At 40.6% G+C, this 24,059-nt stretch overlaps 1 protein-coding gene across 1 annotated transcript in view; it reads left to right on the forward strand.

Annotated features, from left to right (window-relative positions):
* The window catches only part of HCN1 (hyperpolarization activated cyclic nucleotide gated potassium channel 1), a 178,253-nt gene that overhangs the window by 14,207 nt on the left and 139,987 nt on the right, over positions 1-24,059 (forward strand). The window contains exon 2 of the mRNA XM_081929652.1: positions 12,689-13,112. Within this exon, the coding sequence (XP_081785778.1) occupies positions 12,689-13,112 (424 nt within the window). The remainder of the gene's footprint in view (positions 1-12,688; positions 13,113-24,059) is intronic.

Below are 24,059 nucleotides of genomic sequence, written 5' to 3' on the forward strand. Positions count from 1 at the left end.
TTTCTAAATGTGCCTCTGGCCCCCAAAAGTTCAGGAAATCCTGAATGAAACCCTGATACAATCTATACAATTCTGTTAGTTGAGTAGAGTAGGTTCAGACAAAATTGCATAGGTGTGCCCAGAACATTATATTAATATACAGTGCTTATGCTAAAAAATACCAGCTATAATTATAGTTCAACCATTTCTTCCCCTGTGGTGGTTTTGATAAAAATTGCACTTCCAAAGGCAACAGCAGAAAATTCCTCATTTAATTCATTTGTTCGTTCTGTCTTTCTGCCATTTCTAAAACATATAAATAATATAAAATGTAGAGAACAGAGTCTTCTCAAGCTGACTGGTGGTCTTTTCAGGAGCTGAAGGTACAAGCTTAGTGAGCTGGACATCTTGCCTTCCACCTTCCCTCAAGACACACAGGTCTTAAATAGCCTCAGGGAGGACCACATTTTCTGAGGTTTATATGTGGAAGGTGGAGAAGTTGGGATGGGATAGAGGTGATGTAGATTTTCACCATGGCAGAGGGCAGCTTCCAGAGGAGAAACACAAAGCGCTTTGGGAACTAGAAGGAGAAGGTTCTGGTAACCGGACCTGACTATCCTAATGCCTTCATACAACAATAGCAACAACAAGCATCTGTATTGCACAGTGATGTTGGTGTCATTAAGAAACAGTGCACTTGTTAGGGATGCAGAAGGGACCATATTCATATTGCTAGTGTGTTGGCAGATCAGTAGGTGACTCTGTCATATGTGGAGAAGCTCTAAACAGATGTTGCCAGTGTGGACATCCTGCCTCTTTCCATTTCCCACCCACCTATGCAGGAGGCACTCACCAATAGGAGATTTCCCCCCTCTTCAGGTGAGGGATTTTCCTTAAAACCACAGCAGGGGAGGAAAGGATTCAATTCTCCCTCCATAGCCATGACTGTTTATGTTTAGTGCCATGGGAGCTGCTTCATGGTGGCTTTTTTCCATGCTTCTCATTAACACTGGAAGTCCATGGTCACCAGTGAATGTCCACTGTTAATTATAAAATTTAAAAATACGTCACCTGTACTTCTGGCTTTCCTTCTGACCTCACAGTTTACAGTCTCCCACCTCCGACCGCTTATATGCGTACCCAAAACTCAAGATCATGGCATCTGATTAAGTATGTTCAACAAAAGCCAGTGCCATAAGAATATCTGTCAAGTCATTAAGTTGCCACAAGTCTCTTGGTTGATTTTGCTGCAACAGCCAACACAGCCACCTCTCTGGAACTGTGAACTCGAATGTCATGACTCTGTAGATGTGTTTTGTTGAAGTGGTACTTGGAATAGATTGCTCTGATGTAGGAATCGCAGGGGTTGCCTGCTTGGCAAGTGGGATAAATGCATTTTGGCATGCTTTGACTTGAGACTGCAATCACGTCCTGCACCAGAGCTTCTTCGGGGTAATTTTTGCCTTGATTGACTGCCCCGCCCCATCGACAAAAATGAAAAAAGAAAAATAAGTTTTATGATGCTTCACAGATTTAGTGATTCCAACCAGACCCCTGTCACGATTTACTGGCTGCATTCCTCTCCTGTGCAATGTTTTAGTATCTGATTATCGTGCAGGATTGCATTCAGTTTCCACCTTTCTGCAGGCACAATAGCTTCACAGATAATATTGTCTTCATTTGGGCAGGTTAGCTGTTAATTTAAATGTTGCCATGGACCAGTATTTGAAAACCAAATGCACACGCTGCCAATTTAAGTGCTCCTGCTGAAGGGTAAGGCCTGAAACTACACATTGTTTATTTTACTTGTTTACTTCATAAAATTAATACACCGATGGTAAAACAACAAAACCTCAAAATGGTTCGCAAAGAGAACGAAACAATAAATTTATCAGTAAAACAGTTTAAAACAACTACAGTGGCACCTCTGGTTAAGAACTTAATTCGTTCTGGAGGTCCGTTCTTAACCTGAAACTGTTCTTAACCTGAAGCACCACTTTAGCTAATGGGGCCTCCCGCTGCCGCTGCACGATTTCTGTTCTCATCCTGAAGCAAAGTTCTTAACCCGAGGTACAATTTCTGGGTTGGCAGAGTCTGTGACCCGAAGCATCTTTAACCTGAAACTCAAGGTACCACTGTTTTTAAAACAATTTTAAAAATAAAAAATAAAATCAGCAATAAACTAAAAGCAGATTGAAATGCACATCAACATTCTGCATGTCTGGGTAGGGTTCTCCTAACAGGAATGTTTTTAGCAGGTGCTGAAAAGAGTACAGCAACGGTGTCTGCCTGATGTCAATGACCAGGGAGTTCCAAAGTGCCGATTTCTTATAAATGCAGGTATTATTTGGCACCTGTAGCTGTGCCAGTTCTGCAGGTCACATGGCACACAAGGCGATCTCTCAGGTATACTGGTCCCAGGTTGTTATCATCTGCAGTATTCTGATGTTCTATGCCAGGGGTCAGCAAACTTTTTCAGCCGGGGGCTGGTCCACTGTCCCTCAGACTTTATGGGGAGCCGGACTATATTTTGAAAAGAGAAGAAAAAAATTTCCTATGCCTCACAAATAACCCAGACATGCATTTTAAATAAAAGGACACATTCTACTCATGTAAAAACACTCTGATTCCCGGACTTTCCGCAAGCCAGATTTAGAAGGTGACTGGGCTGAATCCGGCCCCCGGGCCTTAGTTTGCCTACCCATGTTCTGTGCTTTCCCTTCTTGTGGTGATGAAACGCACCCTGCTTGTCAGTCCACTGACAGACTTGTTAGCTGCCAATCAGGGCATTTAAATTAGTTAGTTAGAATTCTAGAGACTTTTCTGTCTTAATAAGCAAACTTGGAAAATTCAAGTTATGCATATCTCTGCATAATACTGCATCATGTTTAGGACTTTGATTGCTGTGATGTGATTATTTCAGCCTACTTATTTAACTCCCATCTTTTGTTTTGTTTGGCTGTAATTTAAAACATAGTGTAAATGGGGCCAGAGTAGAGCAAATACAAAAGATTTGGTGAAGGCTAGCGCAGTTGGTCTTTTATTTGTAGGATATAAGGCTGCAAGGGGAGGGTCGCGGGTGGCGCTGTGGGTTAAACCACATAGCCTAGGACTTGCTGATCAGAAGGTTGGCGGTTCGAATCCCCGCAACGGAGTGAGCTCCCGTTGCTCAGTCCCTGCTCCTGCCAACCTAGTAGTTCGAAAGCACGTCAAAGTGCAAGTAGACAAATAGGTACCGCTCCAGCGGGAAGGTAAACGGTGTTTCTGTGTGCTGCTCTGGTTTGCCAGAAGTGGCTTAGTCATGCTGGCAACATGACCCAGAAGCTGTATGCCGGCTCCCTCGGCCAATAAAACAAGATGAGCACCGCAACCCCAAAGTTGTCCGCAACTGGACCTAATGGCCAGGGATCCCTTTACCTTTACCTTTAAGGGTGCAAGGAGGAGATGATGGGACTAGGTGAATTGAGGGAGAAATCCTAACATTGCATGCCTCCAATGTAGTGCATTTATACAGCACCTTTCCTCCAAAGCTTTGAAGGTGACATACATGGTTCTCTTCATTTTATGCTCACAACTGCCCTGTGATGGAGGTAAGACTGAGATACTGACCGGCCCAGGGTCACCCAGTAACATAATCATCATGCTCATCATCATTATTATTATTACCCCACCCATCTGACTAGGTTGCCAATGAGTTTCATGGAAGAACAGGAATTTGAACTCAGGTCTCCCAGGTCATTACCACTGGCTTTTCTGCCTGTGGCTCTAATGAGTTGGAGTTGCTCAAGTCGAGAGTCCTGCACAAAGAGGAAAAATGGGATGTGGTCAGATGAAAAGTCCCTAGAGAGACCCTCTGCTAAAACTCTACTTAATTTTAAACCCTATTAATTTTATTTAACGTAGCGGTGAATGCAGTCTTGACTGTTGGGCTTTGTTTCAGGCTTAATGCTTTATAAGAAAGAAAGAAAAATCCTTCCATGTCTCCAAGATACAATCTATCCTTCCGTTTTGTTCAGTGGTCCTGCAAATCTGACATTTAAGTGTGTTTGATATTTCGGGTTTAAAGTCTGCTAAAGCCATATTCAGTAGCGGAGATGCACCTGTTGCTCATCTTTTAAGCACACACTTAAAGTGTTGTCCTCATTTTGATACAGAAGAAAAGGAGCATAGCAGTGAAGCAAATGATCTATGTCTGTTGGACCGTTCTGAGATTCGAACATGGCACTGCTGCTGAAATAAATGTGAAGCATTTATATTCCTTTCGTTTTGGCGATACTTTCTGATGTGTGTTATAAAAATGCCTTTAATTCTCCCTCTCAGCGTTCATCTCCTTTTGTCTGCCCCTGTCTTACATAAAATAGGAGCCATTTTTGGCCACGGACCTGTTTTTAGAGTTTGTTTTCAGTGCCAAGTGTGCTGCTCAGGCTGTAGAAAGGGGGGGGGTGACCTCAAATAAATAAATGTAGATAACTTGCTCTGCTCAGAAAACCAGAAATATGCAAAGTGGCTAAAAGAATATTGTACTCGGTTAATTTCATTGTACAGAGGTTGTACATTGACAATAAAGGTATTATTACTTGGGGGGAAAGCCGCTAAATATGAGCACTTAACTGAAAATCTGTGGATGTTGCAAGGTAGCTGAAATGCCTTTGAAAAATCCTAAGTACAAATTAGAAGCAACATCCTGATTGGGAAGCAATATATCTTGCAAGTGTCGTTTGAGGCTGCCACTGTAATTGTCCCCAGCCTCTGATAATAGTTATCAGAAGTGTGTTGGGAGATGGCAGCGGCGGGGAGAGAAGTTAAATGGACAAGAATTGCAGGTTCTGTATGTGACAACTTCCTAAATATTAAGGGAAACTGGGGTAGTCCACATGGTGCTCTGCATATATTGTTGGACTTCAGCTCTCAGCAGCCTTGACCAGTTTGGCTAATGGTCACAGAGGATGGGAGATGGAGTCCAAAATCCACTTGGAGGTTACCATGTTGGCTGCCACCTATATTGAATTTGTTTTACTTAATTGTATTACCGGTATGTATACCCTATCTTTCCTCCAAGGAGGTCAAGATGGCATCTGTAGTTCCCTCACTCCTCATTCCCACCCCGCAACAGCTCTATGAAGTAGGCAAGGCTGAGGGGCAGCGATTGGACCAAGATCACCCAGTGAGCTTCATGGCTGAACAGGAATCCTAAGGGCCCAATGCTCTAACCACTAAACCAGACTGGCTCTGCCAAAACAAACCTGACTCAGCTCCTTTCCTAAGCGATGAAGGTGGACAGCTGGCAGAATAGCTGCATTTTTTCTGAATGCCTGGTGCAGGATGGGGAATCTGTGGCCTTCCAGATGTTGTTGGTCTGCAACCCTCACATCATTCTGGGACTGATGGGAGGCAGAGTCCAACCACATCTGGAAGGCCCCAATTTGCCCTTGACTCATTGGATAACCATTTGCCAAATATGTAATGCAACCTACCATTTCCCCTTCGTTTTAATTTCAGCATTATTTTCACTGTTTCCTGCAAAAAGGTCCTTATTAGCTTTCCCTGTTTTCTCTCTGTGCACTTGACGTACTGTTTTGATAGAAGCATTTTTAACGATGATGATGATAACGATAATAAAACTGTCTGCAGAGACAAGAGACTTGAAATACAAATTTGATTTAAAGTGCAGCAACTTCATATCCCAAGATGTAGAAAAGGGAAGTTTTAACTACTGAGGATAAAGTTGTTTATCAACAAAATAAAAAGGAAGAGACGTATTGGGTCACTAGTGCCGGTGACCTAAGGTTCGTCAAGTGCTTATTTTAAGAGCAGCTTATCAGTTAGCGGCAGCTATGGGCAACTTACTTTAAGGGAAACACTTTCCAAGGCCACCTTTAACCTGTTCTTTGTGCGTCTGAAGCAAAGGAACAGCTGTGGCAGTGCTGTGCAAAGTCATTAAGGAACTAGGTATACTTTGAACTCCCAGGGATCAGAGAGATTTTTTGTTCAAAGGGTTTCAGAGAGTGCAGACGGCAGAGTGGAATGCATTTCCAAAATATATGTTGTGCTGGTGGAACAGGATTGTGTGAAATAATTCCGCTTTGTTCCTGGTGTATATATACATATATGAATTATTGATTCGGAAGCCTCTTTTTGCTTGAAGAGGGGATTAATTTTTTTGGGGGGGGGTAGGGGAGATGGCTGTAAATGTGATTGTATAGTTAGTTGCTTGAGGCATAGCTCAGTCCCCAGAGCATGAGACTCTTAATCTCAGGTTCGTGGGTTCGAACCCCACGTTAGGCAAAAGATTTGTGCATTGCGTGGGGTTGGACAAGATGACCCTGACGGTCCCTTCTCTGGAAACCACAGAGGGGAATATACTCTTGTGCTCAGATCCTGCCTTCTGCTTTCCTGCAGGCAATTGGCCACTGTGAGAACAGGATGCTGGACTCGATGGGGAAGTGGCTCGAGACCGCAGGCTCTTCTGGGATAGTTCATGAGCATTGGATCTGTCTGTCAGTTCTCCCCCTCAAATGTCTGATAACATGGCTCTTAAATATTTAGCTCTGAGCTGTAAAAATTACCACGTCGCAAACTGCGACTCTAATAAGATGTACTAATGGAGCGCGTAGTGCTTTCTGCTTCTTAATGGTGTTTTATAAATTGGCAAATCAAATTCCGGTGTCACTTTCCTTATGCAAACATCCATTATTTGCACATGCATTTTGTGCTTGATCTGATTTAACTTTGCTTCCTCTTCTTCACTCTCTTCTCACAGAACTGAAGCAAACACGGAGTTGTAGCCTTTTGCCCAAGCAAGTTTTAGGCATTAAATAATGCTTAATGGTGCTAATGAAGAGCAAATTCATGAAGAAGGGGGAAAATATTAATGTGCATGTAGCTACTAAGAAATTACATTTTGATTTATTTATTTTTTAAGTGTGGCACATGGGCAGTGAAGGTTGATTCTGCACTCAAAATTATGTTATAAATGATAAGTGATGAGCTGTTTCCCCAGTTCTGATTCCACTTGCTCACTTTTAAAAGACAAGAATTAATGGAAGCATTTGCATATCTGAGACTTTAGTACTTAGCTTTAGGGATAAATATTCTCAAATGGAAGCTAAATGCATTGGCAATAATGGTATTTGTAATGCTAAAGCTTGCAAGGTTAAATGGATAACTGCTGAGTGCCTTAATCTGTACTTCATGGACTACACTGAAGGAAAGAATGGACAGACGTCCAGGTGATTTTGATTTGTTGTTATTCTTAGATTATCCTTAAATAGAAATGCCCATAGAGGAAATTACATACAGGTGCCTGGTTTCAATGTCGCAGTCCTAGTCTGATAAAGCATGGCTCATTGACCTGGGAATGTATGGTCAATGAATCGTCACCCTCCTTGCCCATCACTCTTTGTTCCATGATCCAGGGCAGCTCATGCAGTGTCTTAAACCACAGAAGTTCATACTGAGAAACTGTGATTTAAGGGCTCCATCCAAACTAGAGCAACAGACCAGAATCATACTCTGGTTCCATATCCTTGTTTGAATGGTGCCTTTAAATCAGTTTCCCACTGATTTAGCCTATGGGATACAAGGCTTTAAGAAACAAAGAGTGTCACTGAAGTTGAGGAGGAGGGAAGAAATGAAGATTTGAAGAGTGAGAGCATACTTGGGTGGTGATGATCTGTGCAAATGTGTACATTGAAAACTTGTTTGATATCTGAAAGCAGCTTCTCAGCTACAGTTTGTACTCAAGTAGTGGCTCAGATTCCAGAGTAGGGCTGGGCCACATCTGGTTTTCAACATTGTGATATATCACCAGATAAACATGTCAATAGAGTGGTATATCACAATGTCTGTATCATGGGATGTAACTGTGTAGAGGTGAACAGCATAATATCCTGGCAACTGCTACTACTTAGGGGTCTAAAATGGATTCATTTTTACTGTTACATATTACTGTTACAACTCTTGTTACATATTGTACATACATTTTACTGTTACATATTGTCACAACTGTTAATTTATAGTCCAGAGCAACAGGAGCAGCAGGAATCATGAGAGAAGTCATGACTGTCTTCAGAGTTTTCCCCATATTGTGATTTTTTTTTACAAAGCACATACACATTGTGCTTCGCGATATATCGCCATGCCAAATATTATGAAACCATTATCACGATGTGGACTTCAAACTGATTTTGGACGATGTATCAATACATCGCCCAGCCCTACTGCAGAGTCCAAGACACACGTGTTATGTGCCATGCCTGGTTTTATTTTCTATGTATCACAGCTTCTGCAAGAGCCATGGGAATGGACCAGGGAATGAAAAAGGGGTGGCTGAATTCTATACCAGAGTCATTCAGGCATTTAATGTGCTTCTGCCTGCAGCCTGTTGGCTAAGGAGTAATTTCACTCTAGACCAAATAGAAGGGAGATAGACATTTGGTGACATTTCCTTTAAGATGATTTGGTTGTGCATATGTGTGAGAGAGACAGAGAATATTTGGGCAACCAAAAGGCAAAATGTGCCAAAAATCTGGTTCTTCCCTCCCCCTGTTATGGCAGGTAACAGGGTTGTATCTGCACATGTCTGGGCACGTATTGAATTTTGCTGCAGGGACCGCAGATGAACTGCTGAAGTCCAAACCTAGAGAAAATGCAACACAAGAGATTCGAGAGTTAAAAGTACTCCCCTACAGCATGCCATGAAATACCATATTGCATTGAAATGTGAAATAATTTGATCAATACTGAAGGACAGGGTAGTATCTACAAACCCCCAGAAATAATTTGAATGTCAGTGCCGATGAACAAAGTTGACATTTTACCAGTTCCTTTTCTCTATGCATGGCCTTGCAAATAATAAGCCTACATTCCTTTAAAATGCACGTTTTTAAAAGCAGAAAATTGCTTAACGATGAGACATCTCCTTTCCCACCCTGCAATAGTCATGAAGTGGCAAGCTTTGGCTCGGAGCTTGACAAAGCTTCTTTGCATGCAGATACATGGCCCACACCATAAGATGTGCGAGTTGGCAATCTTTCCGCAGCATTTATTGAGAACAGAAATTGCTGAATGCAGCCAAGTTAAAATAATAATAATAATAATCCCATTAACTTAAAAATGTCAGCACTGGGTTGCATCCATAGATGTTGCTCAGCTAATGGCAAGGTTTCTGTCAGGGGAATAGGGTGGGAAGCAATTGCCAGCAATTCCTCACACTCTGCAGCCCCACATTGTATACACATTCATGCAGGAGTAAGGCCCATTGAACTCAATGGAGATTGCTTCTAGGTCGACATGCATAATAGCATTGTATTGTAAAATAAGGGACAAATGTTACTGCTTGTGGAAGAATGTATGTGAAATGCTGTGAATGCCTTAAAGCGCTATGTAAATGTACTTTTTATTATTAAAGTAAGGTGTGAAAGACAGTTCTCTCCAGCATAAAACAATTTGGTAGGGATAGGAAAGTGGCTCAATTGTTCTAATTCAGGCACCCCCAAACTTGGCCCTCCAGATATTTTGGGACTACAACTTCCGTCATCCCTAGCTAACAGGACCAATGGTCAGGGATGATGGGAATTGTAGTCCTAAAACATCTGGAGGGCCGAGTTTGGGGGTGCCTGTTCTAATTGGAACTTCAAGTGTAAAGATTTGGCTTTAGGAAGGAAGTAAACTATAGGAAATTGATCTGAAAACCTTCCTGCTTTTGTGTGTGTGTGTGTGTGTGCCCTTCACTAATGTGTTCTGTATTAATATAATGTCACTTGGGGTTATGTAACACTTCACAGTATAGTGAACGTAACAGCATTAATTACTTGGTGTTTGTTAAGCCCTTGACTGTTATTTAGATAGGCCCCGATTTCACATTAGCTATGAGTGGTGTTCATTGCTAAAGATACACTTGAATACTGATGAGTTGAAATTCCTGATTTTGTGCATGTGTCGGTGCATTCCCCTTTTGTGAGAGAACATCCTTAAAGTGACAACAAAGAATTCACGAGAAGCAGAAGCCTTGTCTACTGACATTGCAGAGGTTGAAAAGGGGCAAGCTTTCACTTCAGCCCCTAAATGTTTTCACATGTTAATTAAAATAATGTATATGAAGTGTATCGATTACTTGAAAGGTGTTTCGGCCAATGCCAACTTTTATTGTTGAAATTATTGTTCTCCAGTATCATGATGCAGCAGATCTTGTTTGCGGATGGGGCAGTTTGTTATCAAAACCTTTTTTAAACCCCTGTTTCTATTAAAAATGCCTTCCATAAACTGCCCAAACGTTTTCTGCAGTTCAGGAATTGTTTTTGTCCAGCAATGCTTTTTTTTAAAAAAAATGGCTTATGTATCCCAACATTATAATATACTTTGTTTCCATGCAGTCATTCTGAACCCAATTCATTATTACGCCACATTTTCCTCCATATGGCATACCTGGTTCCTCCCTCCATATTATCCTTTATTTGTTGCTTGCATGCATAGGTAACGTTTATTCCAGTGAGCGTTATCTTAACTGCTTGTTTATATTTGCAACCTCAAATTTCATGGTTTGCAGTTGTTTATCGTGAACCACTTCGAGGTACATCTGGGTATAGGATGGAAATTATTGAAACTGAAATTAAACAATGTGGCCCTTAGGTTTTGGTGCAAGGATGGGCAACTTTTCCTAGCAGGCTGCTTCCCAGAACTGAGTGAACCTTGTCTGTTGTGGCCGTGGGGTTAGTGGCTCTTTTAGATATCATGCACATTGGCAAACATAGCATAGCAACATTATAATACTCTAAAAAGTGTGTCATACATGCTGTGTTTCACAGCACGGATGATGGCCACAACACCTTCGGAGGACAGGCCGTAGCTCAGTGGTAGAGTGCATGAATTGCATGCAGCAACGTCTCAGTCCCAGCATCTGAAGGTAGAGCTGAAAAATATTCTTGCTTGAAATGCTGGAGAGAATATGCAAAACTAATCTAGACAGAATACTGGTCTGATTTGTATAAGGCAGTTTCTATGTTCTCTGTAAGAGCCTTCCACTGAGCACAAGTGCTCCATTTTCTCAGTGGACAGGCTATATATTACTCATGTGTTATGGGCTGGAAAGCAAGAAGAAGAAGATACATAGAAACTGGAGCAGGCTATATATTGTCCATTTGTCATTAAGCTTATTCTGGTACATTTTGGCTTTACATTTGGAAGGAGACCAAGAGTGAATTTCATTGCCAAAGTGTTCATGATTAACAGCAGGCACCAGTTCATTTTTATGTAAACACATTGATAGGTTTTGACAGGAAGGCTGGGGAAAAAATCTACCAAATGCAACTCATCCTTTCAAATATGCCATAGAATGATAAGCTAATTCTTCAGCACAATGCTGCATTTATTCCATATGCCAATCAACTGGTAGGGAGGAATGGCAGAACTTGCTTATACTCTCTGGATATAATAGCAGGAATTCTCTCCCTTTGTCTTAACAAGTAATCCCCATCAAAAAGATCTCTCCCAATCATATGACCAAGAAAGTGTGTGTTTTGCAATTGTGCTATTCAAAGAGAGAGTTTTACAGTAGTTGCAGAATTCAGTATTCTGATGCCCTCTGATTAGTTCAGATCACACATGAATGTCAGAGATCCTTAATGTTTTTAAACAACGGTGTTCCTTTAAAGCTTTATTTCATTGAACAGGAAATAGCAGTAGAATTCAATCCAGCAACTTGTCATTCAAATGTCTTCTGAGATTATATATATAAATATAAATATTTAAAAAACCCCACACTTGCTAAAAACCAGAGCAGAGTTTTCCAGAAGAGCAGCAGTACTAAGAGAGCGTTGCTCTGTTTAGCCTAGTGGCTGAGTTGGGTAATTTTAGATTCTGGACGTAATATTTCTACAGGACTCCTGGACTCTTGAGATGACCACATGTTTTTTCTTCATGTGCCCTGCTGCACATGGCAGTTCTCCTGCTCCTTCTATTGAGTGGGGCCTGGACTTGTGCTCCTATGCACATTTATACTGAAGCTAGCTACCTACACTTAAAATTTAGTCAATGGGACTATAGCTTGTGTTTTTTCCTCAATCCAACACAGACAATCTGATATAAATGGCAATGTTAAATGCTAACCTTTCCCAACTTGGTGCCCTCCAGATGTTTTGGACTAAAACTCCCATTGGTTCCAATGAGAGCCAGTAATAAGATCTTATAGGAGTCGTAGTTCCATAACATCTGGAAGAGACCGCATTGGGCTATACGATGGTACTTCGAGTTACATACGCTTCAGGTTACAGACTCCACTAACCCAGAAATATTACCTCAGGTTAAGAACTTTGCTTTAGGATGAGAACAGAAATCGTGCTCTTGCAGTGCAGCAGCAGCACAAGGCCCCATTAGTTAAAGTGGTTCTTCAGGTTAAGTACAGTTTCAGGTTAAGAAGAGACCTCTGGAATGAATTAAGTTCTTAACCTGAGGTATCACTGTACTGTCCGTGCATTTGACCAAGAAAAGTCTCCTGCCTTTTTGAAGGTAAGGGCACTTCATGCAACAAACATGAATGTAGTAGATATTTACCAATATGCTCTGCTGTCTAGGACAGCATATTGATGGTTATCTGTGTTATAATCACAACTCTTCTAATTTTTAAAAGCCTTATAATATATAATTTAATTATACTGCAAGAAAATAATATTTTTTGCTTTGTTCAATTATTGTGTTTTCTATCTTCTCTTAGGTTTTACTGGGACTTAATAATGCTTATCATGATGGTTGGAAATCTTGTCATTATTCCTGTTGGGATCACATTCTTCACGGAGCAGACAACCACACCGTGGATTATTTTCAATGTAGCATCAGATACTGTGTTTCTGTTGGACTTGATCATGAACTTTAGAACTGGCACTGTTAATGAGGACAGCTCTGAGATAATCCTGGACCCCAAAGTCATCAAGATGAATTATTTAAAGAGCTGGTTCGTGGTTGACTTCATCTCATCAATACCAGTGGATTATATCTTTCTCATTGTAGAAAAAGGGATGGACTCGGAAGTCTACAAGACTGCTAGAGCACTTCGTATTGTAAGGTTCACAAAAATCCTCAGTCTGCTGCGTTTATTACGGCTTTCAAGATTAATAAGATACATTCACCAGTGGGAAGAGGTAAGATTTTCCTTTTATATATTCATCAAATGGATGCTTTTTTTAAAAAGAAAGAAAAGATCTTACGTTGAGATGTTGCAGCCAACTGAGACTTCATAGTTCTGATTACACTTAGGAAATGGTAAGGTTACTTGCTGGGTGCAGTGTAGCATTTTATCTTGTCCACTATTGTTTACTTTGTGCTACTTTTGATGATGTCTGAGCAGTATTATTAAAAACTAAATAAAGATTCAGGATACATGTATTAAGGCTACAGGAGTGGGGTGGGGGGACTTTTCCAGAAAGGCTAAAATGAGCAGTCAGTACTCTTCAACGCAAGAGCTTGATTAGTCTGACTGGTATTTATTTCATGTAATAATTCTACCTTCCGTAGTGGCTTTTCCATTGTTGGCAGGTGTATGCTTTTGAACACCAGTTGCTGGAAAATGTGGGGTGGGGTGGGGGGAAGAGTGCTGTTGCACTCCGTTCATCTGGTTGGCCAATGTGAGAATAGGATGCTGAACTCAGGTGTGTCAAGTTGAATAAAATATTGAGGGGAAGAGGTAAGCCCTCCACACGCACCATTTGAATGGCAATACCCATCAACTGGCAGAGGGGGGCTTAAGTGTTTTATTGGAGGGGGAGAAGGGACTTTGGCCTTTAGGAGTTTACTCCTATGGCTGGACTAGATGGGCTACTGTTCTGATCCAGCAGGCTCTTCCTATGTTCATATTTATAATAATAGTCATTTCAAATATCACTTTAGTCATAAGCTAGTGGCAATCTTCCCATGATCCCTTCGAACTAGTCTTGTGTTTGTTGCAGTAGTAGCCCTAAGCCAGTGGGGAGCACAGCCCTTTCTCATTTCCTCAGTGGAGCTTCCTTGATCTCTTCAATAAGAAAAGTGATGAGTGTAGTGAATTGAGGTGAACTACATTATTTTAACTTAAGCAGATACTGTAGAATTGTGAATGTGCATTAGAGCAGAGTCGTGTGCAGTTGCTTCGCTGTCCCTGTGGTGGATCCTTGAGGATACTGAGCAGGACCAGAAAATAATTTCATCAATATGTAGCCACTGTGTAAAAGAAAAGAAGAACTGTGTAATGTATGTGGTCCCATGAAATGTAACTGAATTTTGACAAGCAACTCTAATGGCAGTAAATAAGATTTGGTGAAGATCTTGAAGAAGTGAAAAATATTCATGTCCATTCACTAATTTGAGGTAAATGGCATTAACCAATTCACCAAGCTGAACCCCATCCAGCAACTTGGATCAGTTTTGTTTTCTTCTTGAGTCTCATAAATGCAGCCTAGATAGCTTAATAACTACATATGAAAAGTATGTTTCTGAATGAAAGTGGGATGAGAGGTTCAGTATGTTGTTTATTGTTTATTTCTCTTTTGCTATTCCATGCTGCCTTTTCCCCTATACCTTGCATGGTTTTAATGTCTTCTTTTTTAATACATAACGTTGATCTTATGGGAGAGGAAGGGAATTTATAGGTGCTATAAATAAATGATTTGAGGTTAATTCATGCTTTTGACCAATACAGACGCAAGAGGTGATATCCAACTAAGGCCCCATCTGCACTATGTATTTAAAGTAATATCATACTATTTTCGAGAGTTGTGGCTTCCCACAAAGAATCTTGGGAACTCTAGTTTGTTAAGTGTGCTGAGAATTAGGAGATTCCTTTTCTCCTCGGAGAGCTGCAATTGTCAGGGTTCCCTGAGAAAAGGGATTGATTGTTAAACTACTCTGGGAATTGTAGGTCTTGGAAGAGAATAAGGGTTTCCTAACTCACAGCATCCTTAATAAACTACAGTTCCCGGTACTTTTAAGGGGGAAGCCATGACTGTTTATTAAGTGGTATGGTACTGCTCTAAATGCATAGTGCAGATGGGGCCTAAGTCATACCTGAAGTTGCTGTAATAAAATAATAATAATTTAATGTCATTGATTTCAGTGGATCTACTCTGTTTGCTTTGGTGATATGACTCAATAGAGAAGTTAACTTTTCCATACAACACTTACATATGTGGTTTATTTTCCTTCTCTGCCTCCACCCCCTTTTCATTTAATATCAAGCTGTTGACAGGGGTATTCAGGAATTCCAAGGTATTAAAAAGAGCCTTTTCCTTGAAGCCTTTTCCCTCAGATTATTCATTAGCAAAAGGATGCAGCTGTAGCCTTCAGGATATTGAATATAAATCTGAACTGGCATAGGTAATGCCAGCCTATGTTAGCCGCTCAATCAAGCAAGTGGTTGTCAAACGGAATGAGAGCAAAAGGCGTGTAAACTAAGATGCTGTGGATAATTTGGCAGGACTTAGAAGTACTGATTTTACAAATTTGCACAAGGATGCTCTTATATATTAACATTATGAAGGACTAAATGTACTACTATAGCATAACAAACAATGATGAATTAAGGAATACATAAATGTGTACCGCTTGATCTGTCTGTTGATAGATATAACTTTCATTCTCATAAACAAGACTCTTAATCTCAGGGTCATGGGTTCAAGTCACACTTCGGGCAAAATATGCCTGATATGCAGGGTGGGTTGGACTAGATGACCCTTGTGGTTCCTTCCAACTATACAGTTCTATGATTCTTGATATGAGGGGAAAACAGTAATAGGTAATATTCCCCATCATTTTCTTGAGGCCAATGCTCCTTTTGTATATTTCCCCTCCTCTGATGAGATCTTTTTTATTATTTAATTGATGTACACTTTCAGTTTGAGAAAATATTAACACAAGGCGTCTGTTTACTCTACTGTCTGTTTATGGCTGAACTCACCATGAACGCTTCCCTTGTTCTCTTAGAATGGCAATGGTGCTCACCTGAAAGATGCCAGAACTGAGTTTCGGTGAGTTCTGGCTGAAACAAGAAGCCCTAGTAATAACCAATTGTCACACATGCACTGTATTTTAGCAATAAAAATGAAAACAAAGAGATTTACATTTTGTTCCCCATCCAAAAAACAAACAAACAAACAAATCACAATGATTTGTTTGTCTGTTTATTCTTCTTGTTAGATTTCTGTTACTTATCCACATACCTTTTACAGTGGTACCTTGGGTTAAGTACTTAATTCGTTCCAGAGGTCCGTACTTAACCTGAAACTGTTCTTAACCTGAAGCACCACTTTAGCTAATGGGGCCTCCTGCTGCCGCCAGAGCACGATTTCTGTTCTCATCCTGAGGCAAAGTTCTTAACCCAAGGTACTGTTTCTAGGTTAGCGGAGTCTGTAACTTGAAGCGTATGTAACCTGAAGCATATGTAACCTGAGGTACCATTGTATTGTTCTGACATCCCAGTGTCCCTTTGGTTCTCCTGCTTTCTGATTCTGCCAAGAGTTCTGGATTTTTTTTTGATGTTAGCAGCGGAATAGATGCTGCACATGCACCCAACAAAAAGTTCTTGAGAATTAATGTACAGATAAAGGTGCAGTTGCAAAGTTCTGCTGAAGTTTTCCTCCCTGTGGATTGTGTTGTTTTTGGTGTTCTGTGTTGGCTCCAGCCATTGTTAATCAGCAGCATAGCTCTGCCTGAACACGGTGTATATAATGTATCTGAAATACTTTTTTTTTTTTGCTCTATATGTCTGTTTTACCATTATGGAACACACATCATTATTTGGCAATGTGCAGCTGATGAATCTGCTCAGAAAAAATACACATAATTAGTCCCTCAGTTAAAATCCCATATGGGTAAGAACTCTGGGGGTGCATGAGAAATCCTCATGTTCTTGTAAAGCCTAACAACTTAAAAGGGGAAAGGACATATTTTAAATGTCATTTGAAATGCTAAATGGCACTGGCTGACCTTCACACAGGAAACGTAAGACGCTGCCATATACCAAGTCAGAATTCTGGTCCATTCGTCTCAGTTATGTCTACTCTGGCTGGCAGTGCCTTTCCACAGTTTCAGACAAGAGTCTCCCCCAGTGCTGCTTAGAGATACTGGGGACTGAGCCATGGCGCTCTGCCAGACAGGACTTGATTTTGGCTTGTATCGTGAAGGTTGGTATTTTTGTTTTATTGAATTTTCACTGAGATATTGTTAGCAGTCTTGAATATTTTTGGCAACAATATTTGCCATTACTACTTAGAGATACCAGGGATTGAATCTGGGGCCTTTTTCACGCAAAGCAGATGGTCTGTCATTGAATGATGGCAATTTTATCTTGAACTTCTCCTAATTTACTGAATCAGGACAAATTACCTCCAGGTTTTCTGATTACCTCCAGGTTTTCTGCTAATAATCATTTGGAATACCTCAGTTAATTTAACAACCACCACCAACACCACAGCAACAACAACAACCACAACAACAATTACTGAAATATCTAAGTGTTTTTTAGTTTGTGGAACCAAATATTTTTCTTTGGGCCTGTTGAGAAAGTCAGTGTTTGGGGCTGGTTGAGAGCCAGTAGATTGAGCATCCACCATTCAGATAGGATGAAGATGATCTTCATACATGGTTCATGTGCCTTGAGTTTGGCCTGTTTTTGGATGCAGTTGCACTCACCCAGAAGGTTCAGGTTCATAGTCCAAACATTTAGAATGTTGCCACGTGTTTTAATCTGGTTTTAGTTTATTATTAACTGCTTTTGGATGTTTGGGATAGTTGTTGTTTTTTGCTGATAATTTCAAATTGTGTTGGGTTTTATTGCAATCAAGCAGTATACAAATCTTGTGAAATAAAATGAAATCCTGGAGGTGCTATTGGATCCTTTATTTTCAAGAACCTGCTATCTAAGATTGGTGGGCCAGCTATGACCGTAAGGGGGCCAGTTATGCATCACCACAAAAGAGGGCCTAAATTTGCATAAAGTGTGCATATGGTAATTTTTATTTAAATTCAAATTTTTAAGCAATTACTATAATTGAAATTTAAATATCTCACTGGTAGTGGGGAAGGCACAAGGTGTTTTGTGCCTGCTCAGTTTTCCTGATCTTGGACTGGACAGCTCTCAAATAAAGCATGTCTTCAGGGCATCTTGAATCATAGAGTCATAGAGTTGGAAGGGATCTTGAGGATCTCCTGTGAGCTAGGAATCATGGGAGTTGTAGGCCAAAAATCTGGGGACCCAAGGTTAAGAACCACTGATCTAGCCCAACCCTCTGTAGTGCAGAAATATGGAGCTGTCCCTGATGGTGACCAAACCTTCTACCTTGCTGTTTTCAGCACCACACTCTAACCACCCGGGCTATCCAGCTGATGGGTCATCACGTCCAACTCTCGTTCCATTTTCAGCCTCAATTCAAGGTGCCAATTTTGGCCTATAAAGCCCTCTCATAGGATGGGGCTGGGTTGCCTACAAGACTGCCTTCTCCCACACAAACCTGCCTAGCTACTGAGGTGCTCCTCAGCAGAGGTGCCAACTTGTGAGGAAGATGGGGAGGGGCAATGTTGCATGTGCAACATCCTGACATCGTTTCAGGATGTCAGAGGAGCCAGGGGTGGAGCCAAATGCAGTTGTAGAACAGATTCAGTGGCCAGTGGCTCCTCCTGCTGTTGCTGCCACCATCGGCTGACGGCTGCTTTCCCCCTCCTTCCCTTCCATGGCAGGAAGAGGAGGAGAAGGAGCTGGCCACTAAAGTCACGCTGGCCCTGATTTCCCCCCAACATTTGGGGGGCTCAAAGGGTTGGGTCCCCAGGAGTTAGCACCCCTGTTGCTTCAGGTCAGGTGATTGCTGTCCTTTCCATTGTGCTGTCTCATTCTACAATGCAGAAGGCTCACCTGACACTGAGATTCATATATTTCTGATGTTGAGTGAAGACTCTTTGATTTGTCTACTTCTTGTGTTGTTTTTTTAAATGTGGAGTACTTTTTTAAGGCTCTTTGTGGCTCTTGGCTTTTATCTCTGCTAACATAAAAGTTATCAAATCTCATAGGTTTTTAGGTGAAGAAAAGTGCAGAAACACATTTAAACAAATGAACACTATTTTATATCACCAGGCTGCTGATCAGAATGAAATGCAGATGTGCCGAGGAAGGCCTGTGTTGTGCAAATGCTGATGCCCATGGGATGTTTCTGGTTTTTTTTTTTACCTGAAACGCATCCAGAGGTTTATTCACTTCAAGAAAGCCGTGTGTGTGTGCCATTTTGGAATTCGGTAAAGGGATTTCAAGATGCACGTCACAGTTGAAAAGTTGACTCTGTGATATAGAAATGCACTGTTTGGATCTCAGTTTTAGAGCATTTCTTGTGGTTTCATTGAATTGTCCATTTTCAGTGGACCATGCATTTGTTGTTGTTATTTATTGAGTTTCTATCCCGCCTGTCTTCCTGCCGAGGGCAGCTAGCAACGAAGCAGAACAAACACTAAAGTTCAAAATAAAACCTATTGTAAAGCGTATCAAAACAATGAAGGACATTAACAAACATTTTAAAAAGCCACATGCCCTCACAACTAATTATTTCAAGGTTGCTAGGAACAAAATCTTTCAACCATCAGATGGCTGGGTGAATTGGAATGTTTTTTAATCCCACCTGGAAGTCCATGATGAGAGAGACAGGTGCGCCTCACCACTTGCCACCTGCTTGATGAAGGGAAAGCAGAGCCTGAGCATCTCCAACAGATGGCTGCCCAGCCTCTGCCTGATGACCTCCCAGGAAGGAGAGACCACCACTCCTCCTGATAATTGATTCTATTGTTGAACTGCTCTTACCATCAAGAAGTGAACCAAAATTTATCCCCCTGTAACTCAGGAGATCTAGTCCTGCAGTTAGGAGCAGCAGGGGGAAAAGTCTTCTGCTTTATCCTTAACCAGATAAGGGAGTTCTTTGAGGAATAATGACAACTTGCCTGAAACATTGTGCGGCACATGGAGATTCCCATGGCTGCTGCCTGATTATACTGAACCCACAAAGTTTGTTCAGTTCGGATGTAGGTTTCTGTCGGGTTAGCTGAAGCAGTCCCACGAGTTGCAGTTTGCCACAAATTGTATTTTATTTTAGTTGCCATGCGAGCCAAAACATATTACAATCCTTTGTAGGTTTCAGCCTACCAGTTGAGAATGGTGGTTCACAGGTTAGAGCACATGTCTTCACAGATGTATAACATTTATTTAATATATTACAAAAGTATCAAGGTGATTGTGATAAATCAATATGTATAAATTGAAGAGACCACAAGTATATTTGTACATTTGCTTCAGTATTGTCGATATTTTATAGGTTTTCTATGTGTAAATTAAAACATTTATTTAAAAATAAAAATAAAAAACACTGTATATGGGCATCAGTTGCAATCTCTCCCCCTTTTAACACATTCACTTAAATTGAGCAGTTGGGCTTCACCGAATGCTCTGATTTGTGAGTGCTGCATCTGTGTTTATATAAGCTTGTTAAGCTTGAGGATATGGAGAGGTCAAACAATTTGGTGTAAGATCTGACACGGAGTGTCACTCCCCCAGATTTCTGTCTAGACTTCCATCCTGATCCTCAGCAGTTTCCTGTAATCTTAAAACCACAAATCTTTTCACAAGCAATCTTGACAGTATCTTATTGCTGTTCTGTTCTCAGAATAAATATGGCTTACCCAATATAAGTAACACTTCAAAACACAAAATTGCACCTCAGCCACTAACCCCTATGACAAGCTGTGGCCTGATGGAAACAGAAATAGGAGTGTTGCTTTCTCCTGAAATATGTACTTAGCAATCAAAACAGTAGGCTGCATATCAAAGGCAGTATCATCAAATAGCATGAAGGGCAAATAACAATGGAGCATTAAGTGATAGGGCTTGAAATAGATAAAAACACAAGCACTGCATTTCTGGACCAGTGCAATATTGATGTAGTCCAGGGATATCCAATGTGGGGCACTTCACATGTTGGGCTCCAGCTCAAATTAGTTAGATTCTGATTTCTTTTGGCCCATAGATCCATATTTCTCCCCCAGCCCTAACTGTATGTAATGCAAAGTATTCACTGTAAGCATGTTGGTTTCCTGGCCCAAAATGATGTGTATTATTTTCACAGCAGTTTTGAGTACAGAAGAAGCATTGACAAATAAGTATGCTGCTTCTCATCCTTATCCAAAAAGATAACAATAGAAACAATATCATATTCCAAGGACATGGGAGTGGGTGTTTTGCATCATTGCATCATTTGCACTGATGCCCTTCATCAATCACCAGTGCTGCACAGAACAGGTGAGAGCAGCAGACTGTTCAGATGTCAGAGGGAAGAGATCCTCTGCTCCCTCAGATATGCCCATCAAGAAGCCTAGGCAGATACGGCCCACTGAATTATGGCAGTTCTGAACCCAGGAAGATAAGAAAATCCTTACTGGAGTTTGTGTTGCAGCATTTTGTTCTCACCATGGTCAACGAGATGCCTATGGGAAGTCCACCAGCAGGACACTAGCATAATAGCACTCTCTGTCCTTTATATTGGAGGATAGGGAGTGGCTGTGATACATATTTATATACAGTATCATACAGAATCTGTGGAGGGAGGGATCATACTAGGAATGGATAGCCATCTGCTTATTCAGATATGGAACTATAAAATAACAGAAGAAATGCAAATATAATGTAAGTACAATAAATAGATGGAGAGAATCCATCCAAGGCTATAATATAGAGTTTATATGAGTGATTCTGGTAGGGGAAGGACAATATTTGACTTAATGCACTGGTATATTTATTTAAAAACAAGAGCTGTAAGTCCTCTGTGAATACATTGCTCTATCAAGCCATTCAGATATTGATCAGGTGGTTAAATTTAGCTCACAAAGATTAGTTCCTTATGGGCTCAAACCTTAACTTTTCTTGCACATGAATAAATCCATCAACCTCACCAGTGGCTCACTTAGCACACTGATTAGATGTGCTTGCATAATTGACTTATTCCATATTTCAGTGAAGCTTTTCTCGACAGAGTTAATTCACATTAAGCAGAGGACACAAGAAGGGAAAGGCAAAATAAATGTGTTTCTTGATTTATTTAGCTAATACCATTTAAGGTTAAACTTTAGCAAAATTACGTGACATGTAGTTTTGTTAATTATTTCACCTGCTCTGTGTACTCAGATGTGCAGAAAGAGCAGTGAAGTGCAGAGGGAACAAGAAAGCAAAACAGGATTTTCATTTTACCGCAACTGACTTGGACTGGTGATGCAGCTTATGTGAATTCTGAATGGCCCAAGAGAGACATGGACACCCAGCATCAACAAATGAGCCCTTGAGCCCACAAAGGCCTTGTCTTTGGGGATGGTCTTTGGCAACAATAGCGTGGAGAAAGGGTGATAGTTCATTTAGAAATAAGCCCCACTGTGCAAAATGGGACCTATTTAAATTAATGGGCATGACTAACTTGGGTCCATTAATTTCAGTGAGTCTGCTTTGAGTATAAGTTAGTTGGATGTAACCTAGCATTCAGAGGATTATAGTCAGAGGTATTTGCAATGTTTCCACCCTTTTTTTTTTTAACTTCCTCTGCAGGGAATCTTGCCAAGGTTCTTCTTCATTTGGTTTTAGAAAACAGCTAAACACATTTTCCTTAGTTGAAACTTGATTTTAATCTGGGTGTTCTATAACCTGCACTAATTCAAATGTTGGAAACTGCTCTGATTTTGAAAAGGGCAAGTTGAAATACTTTGAATGAATAAACTGAGTATTTTACTGTTCACAAATGGAACTTCTTTTCTGAAACAACAGAGCACACCAGGTCAAACCTTTTACATTAAGGAAACCTTTGTGTTGATCTCCAAACAAAATAGAGTTGCAAATATTAATTATCTTGATAATAGTCACATTATTATTCAAAAGTAGTTACACAACTGTACAAAAACAATATATTGAATTCTGCTCTCCGTAGGTCCTCTGAATGTTCTATTGGCATTCCCTGTAAAAACCACTAGGATATTGTTATTGTTTAATTGTATGACTATACTTTGAACTGGAATTGTTCATTAGTTCCACTCCATTTTCCCCTTTTACCTCGTTGCTTAGCTGTTTTGGGTTCTGCAAAAGCTGCAAGAGTTGTTTGGAAAGTTCATACCTTAGAAAGAACTCTGCATACCAATTCCATTAGAAACAATACCGTAATATTATAGGTTGTGGTTGACATCTCTTAAATTAGGGAGATGACTGGCATGCTGTGCACAAACTCACATTGACAACGCCAAATTCCCCAATATCTGACAACCATCACTATGGATAAATGGTGTAAATTTGGTGCTTTAAGGGAAAAGTGCACAATTGTGGTGAAACCTTGAGCTGTGCTTCCACACTAAAGCTGAAATATGTGTGGTTAATTCAGTTAAATCTATTGACTACTACATTTTGTTACATTTAGACATTTGCTATGTAGGTTCAAGCTATGGTTCATTCTAACTGCAGAGATGCTTAGGTACTCTCCAGTCAGCTGTTTGCATGAAGCAAAATATGCCAGCAGACATTAATTTTGCAGCATCCTTCTGCCACCCAATCTTCCTTCCTTTCCTCGATTTGTCAGATATATCTTGGAAAACAGAAAGTCTCTTCTCGATGCTTAAAGGCAAGAGTTGTGAAATGTCAGTGCTAATGTTGAACATGCTGCTGAATTTGTTGCTCAGGGTCTTCTGATCCTTTTTCCAGGGCTGAAAATACAAAGCAAGATTGGTTTTTAGTGACAATGTCTTTCTTGACTAGCGTAATAAAATATATGCTTACAAGACATCTTCTCGTTTTGACTTTGAGGAAAGGTGACCCATAGTCATTTAGAAACTGTTTCTGTCTGTGTGTTTAATATTTGTTGAAAGATACTGGATTGTTGGGCACTGTATATCTGATGAAAATGACGAAATGAGTGCCTGTCATATACACACACAAACTGACACACACATAACTTGCTCAGTTGTACTTGCGAGAGTACAACCTGTTCACCATGAGCAGGGTGATGCTTACTAGGGGCTTCGCCAGATGAATAAATTTGCCAGACCTGTTTATTGAGCATTCA

Source organism: Podarcis melisellensis, assembly GCF_964234715.1.
Source record: "Podarcis melisellensis genome assembly, chromosome: 11".
Lineage (NCBI taxonomy): Eukaryota > Metazoa > Chordata > Lepidosauria > Squamata > Lacertidae > Podarcis > Podarcis melisellensis.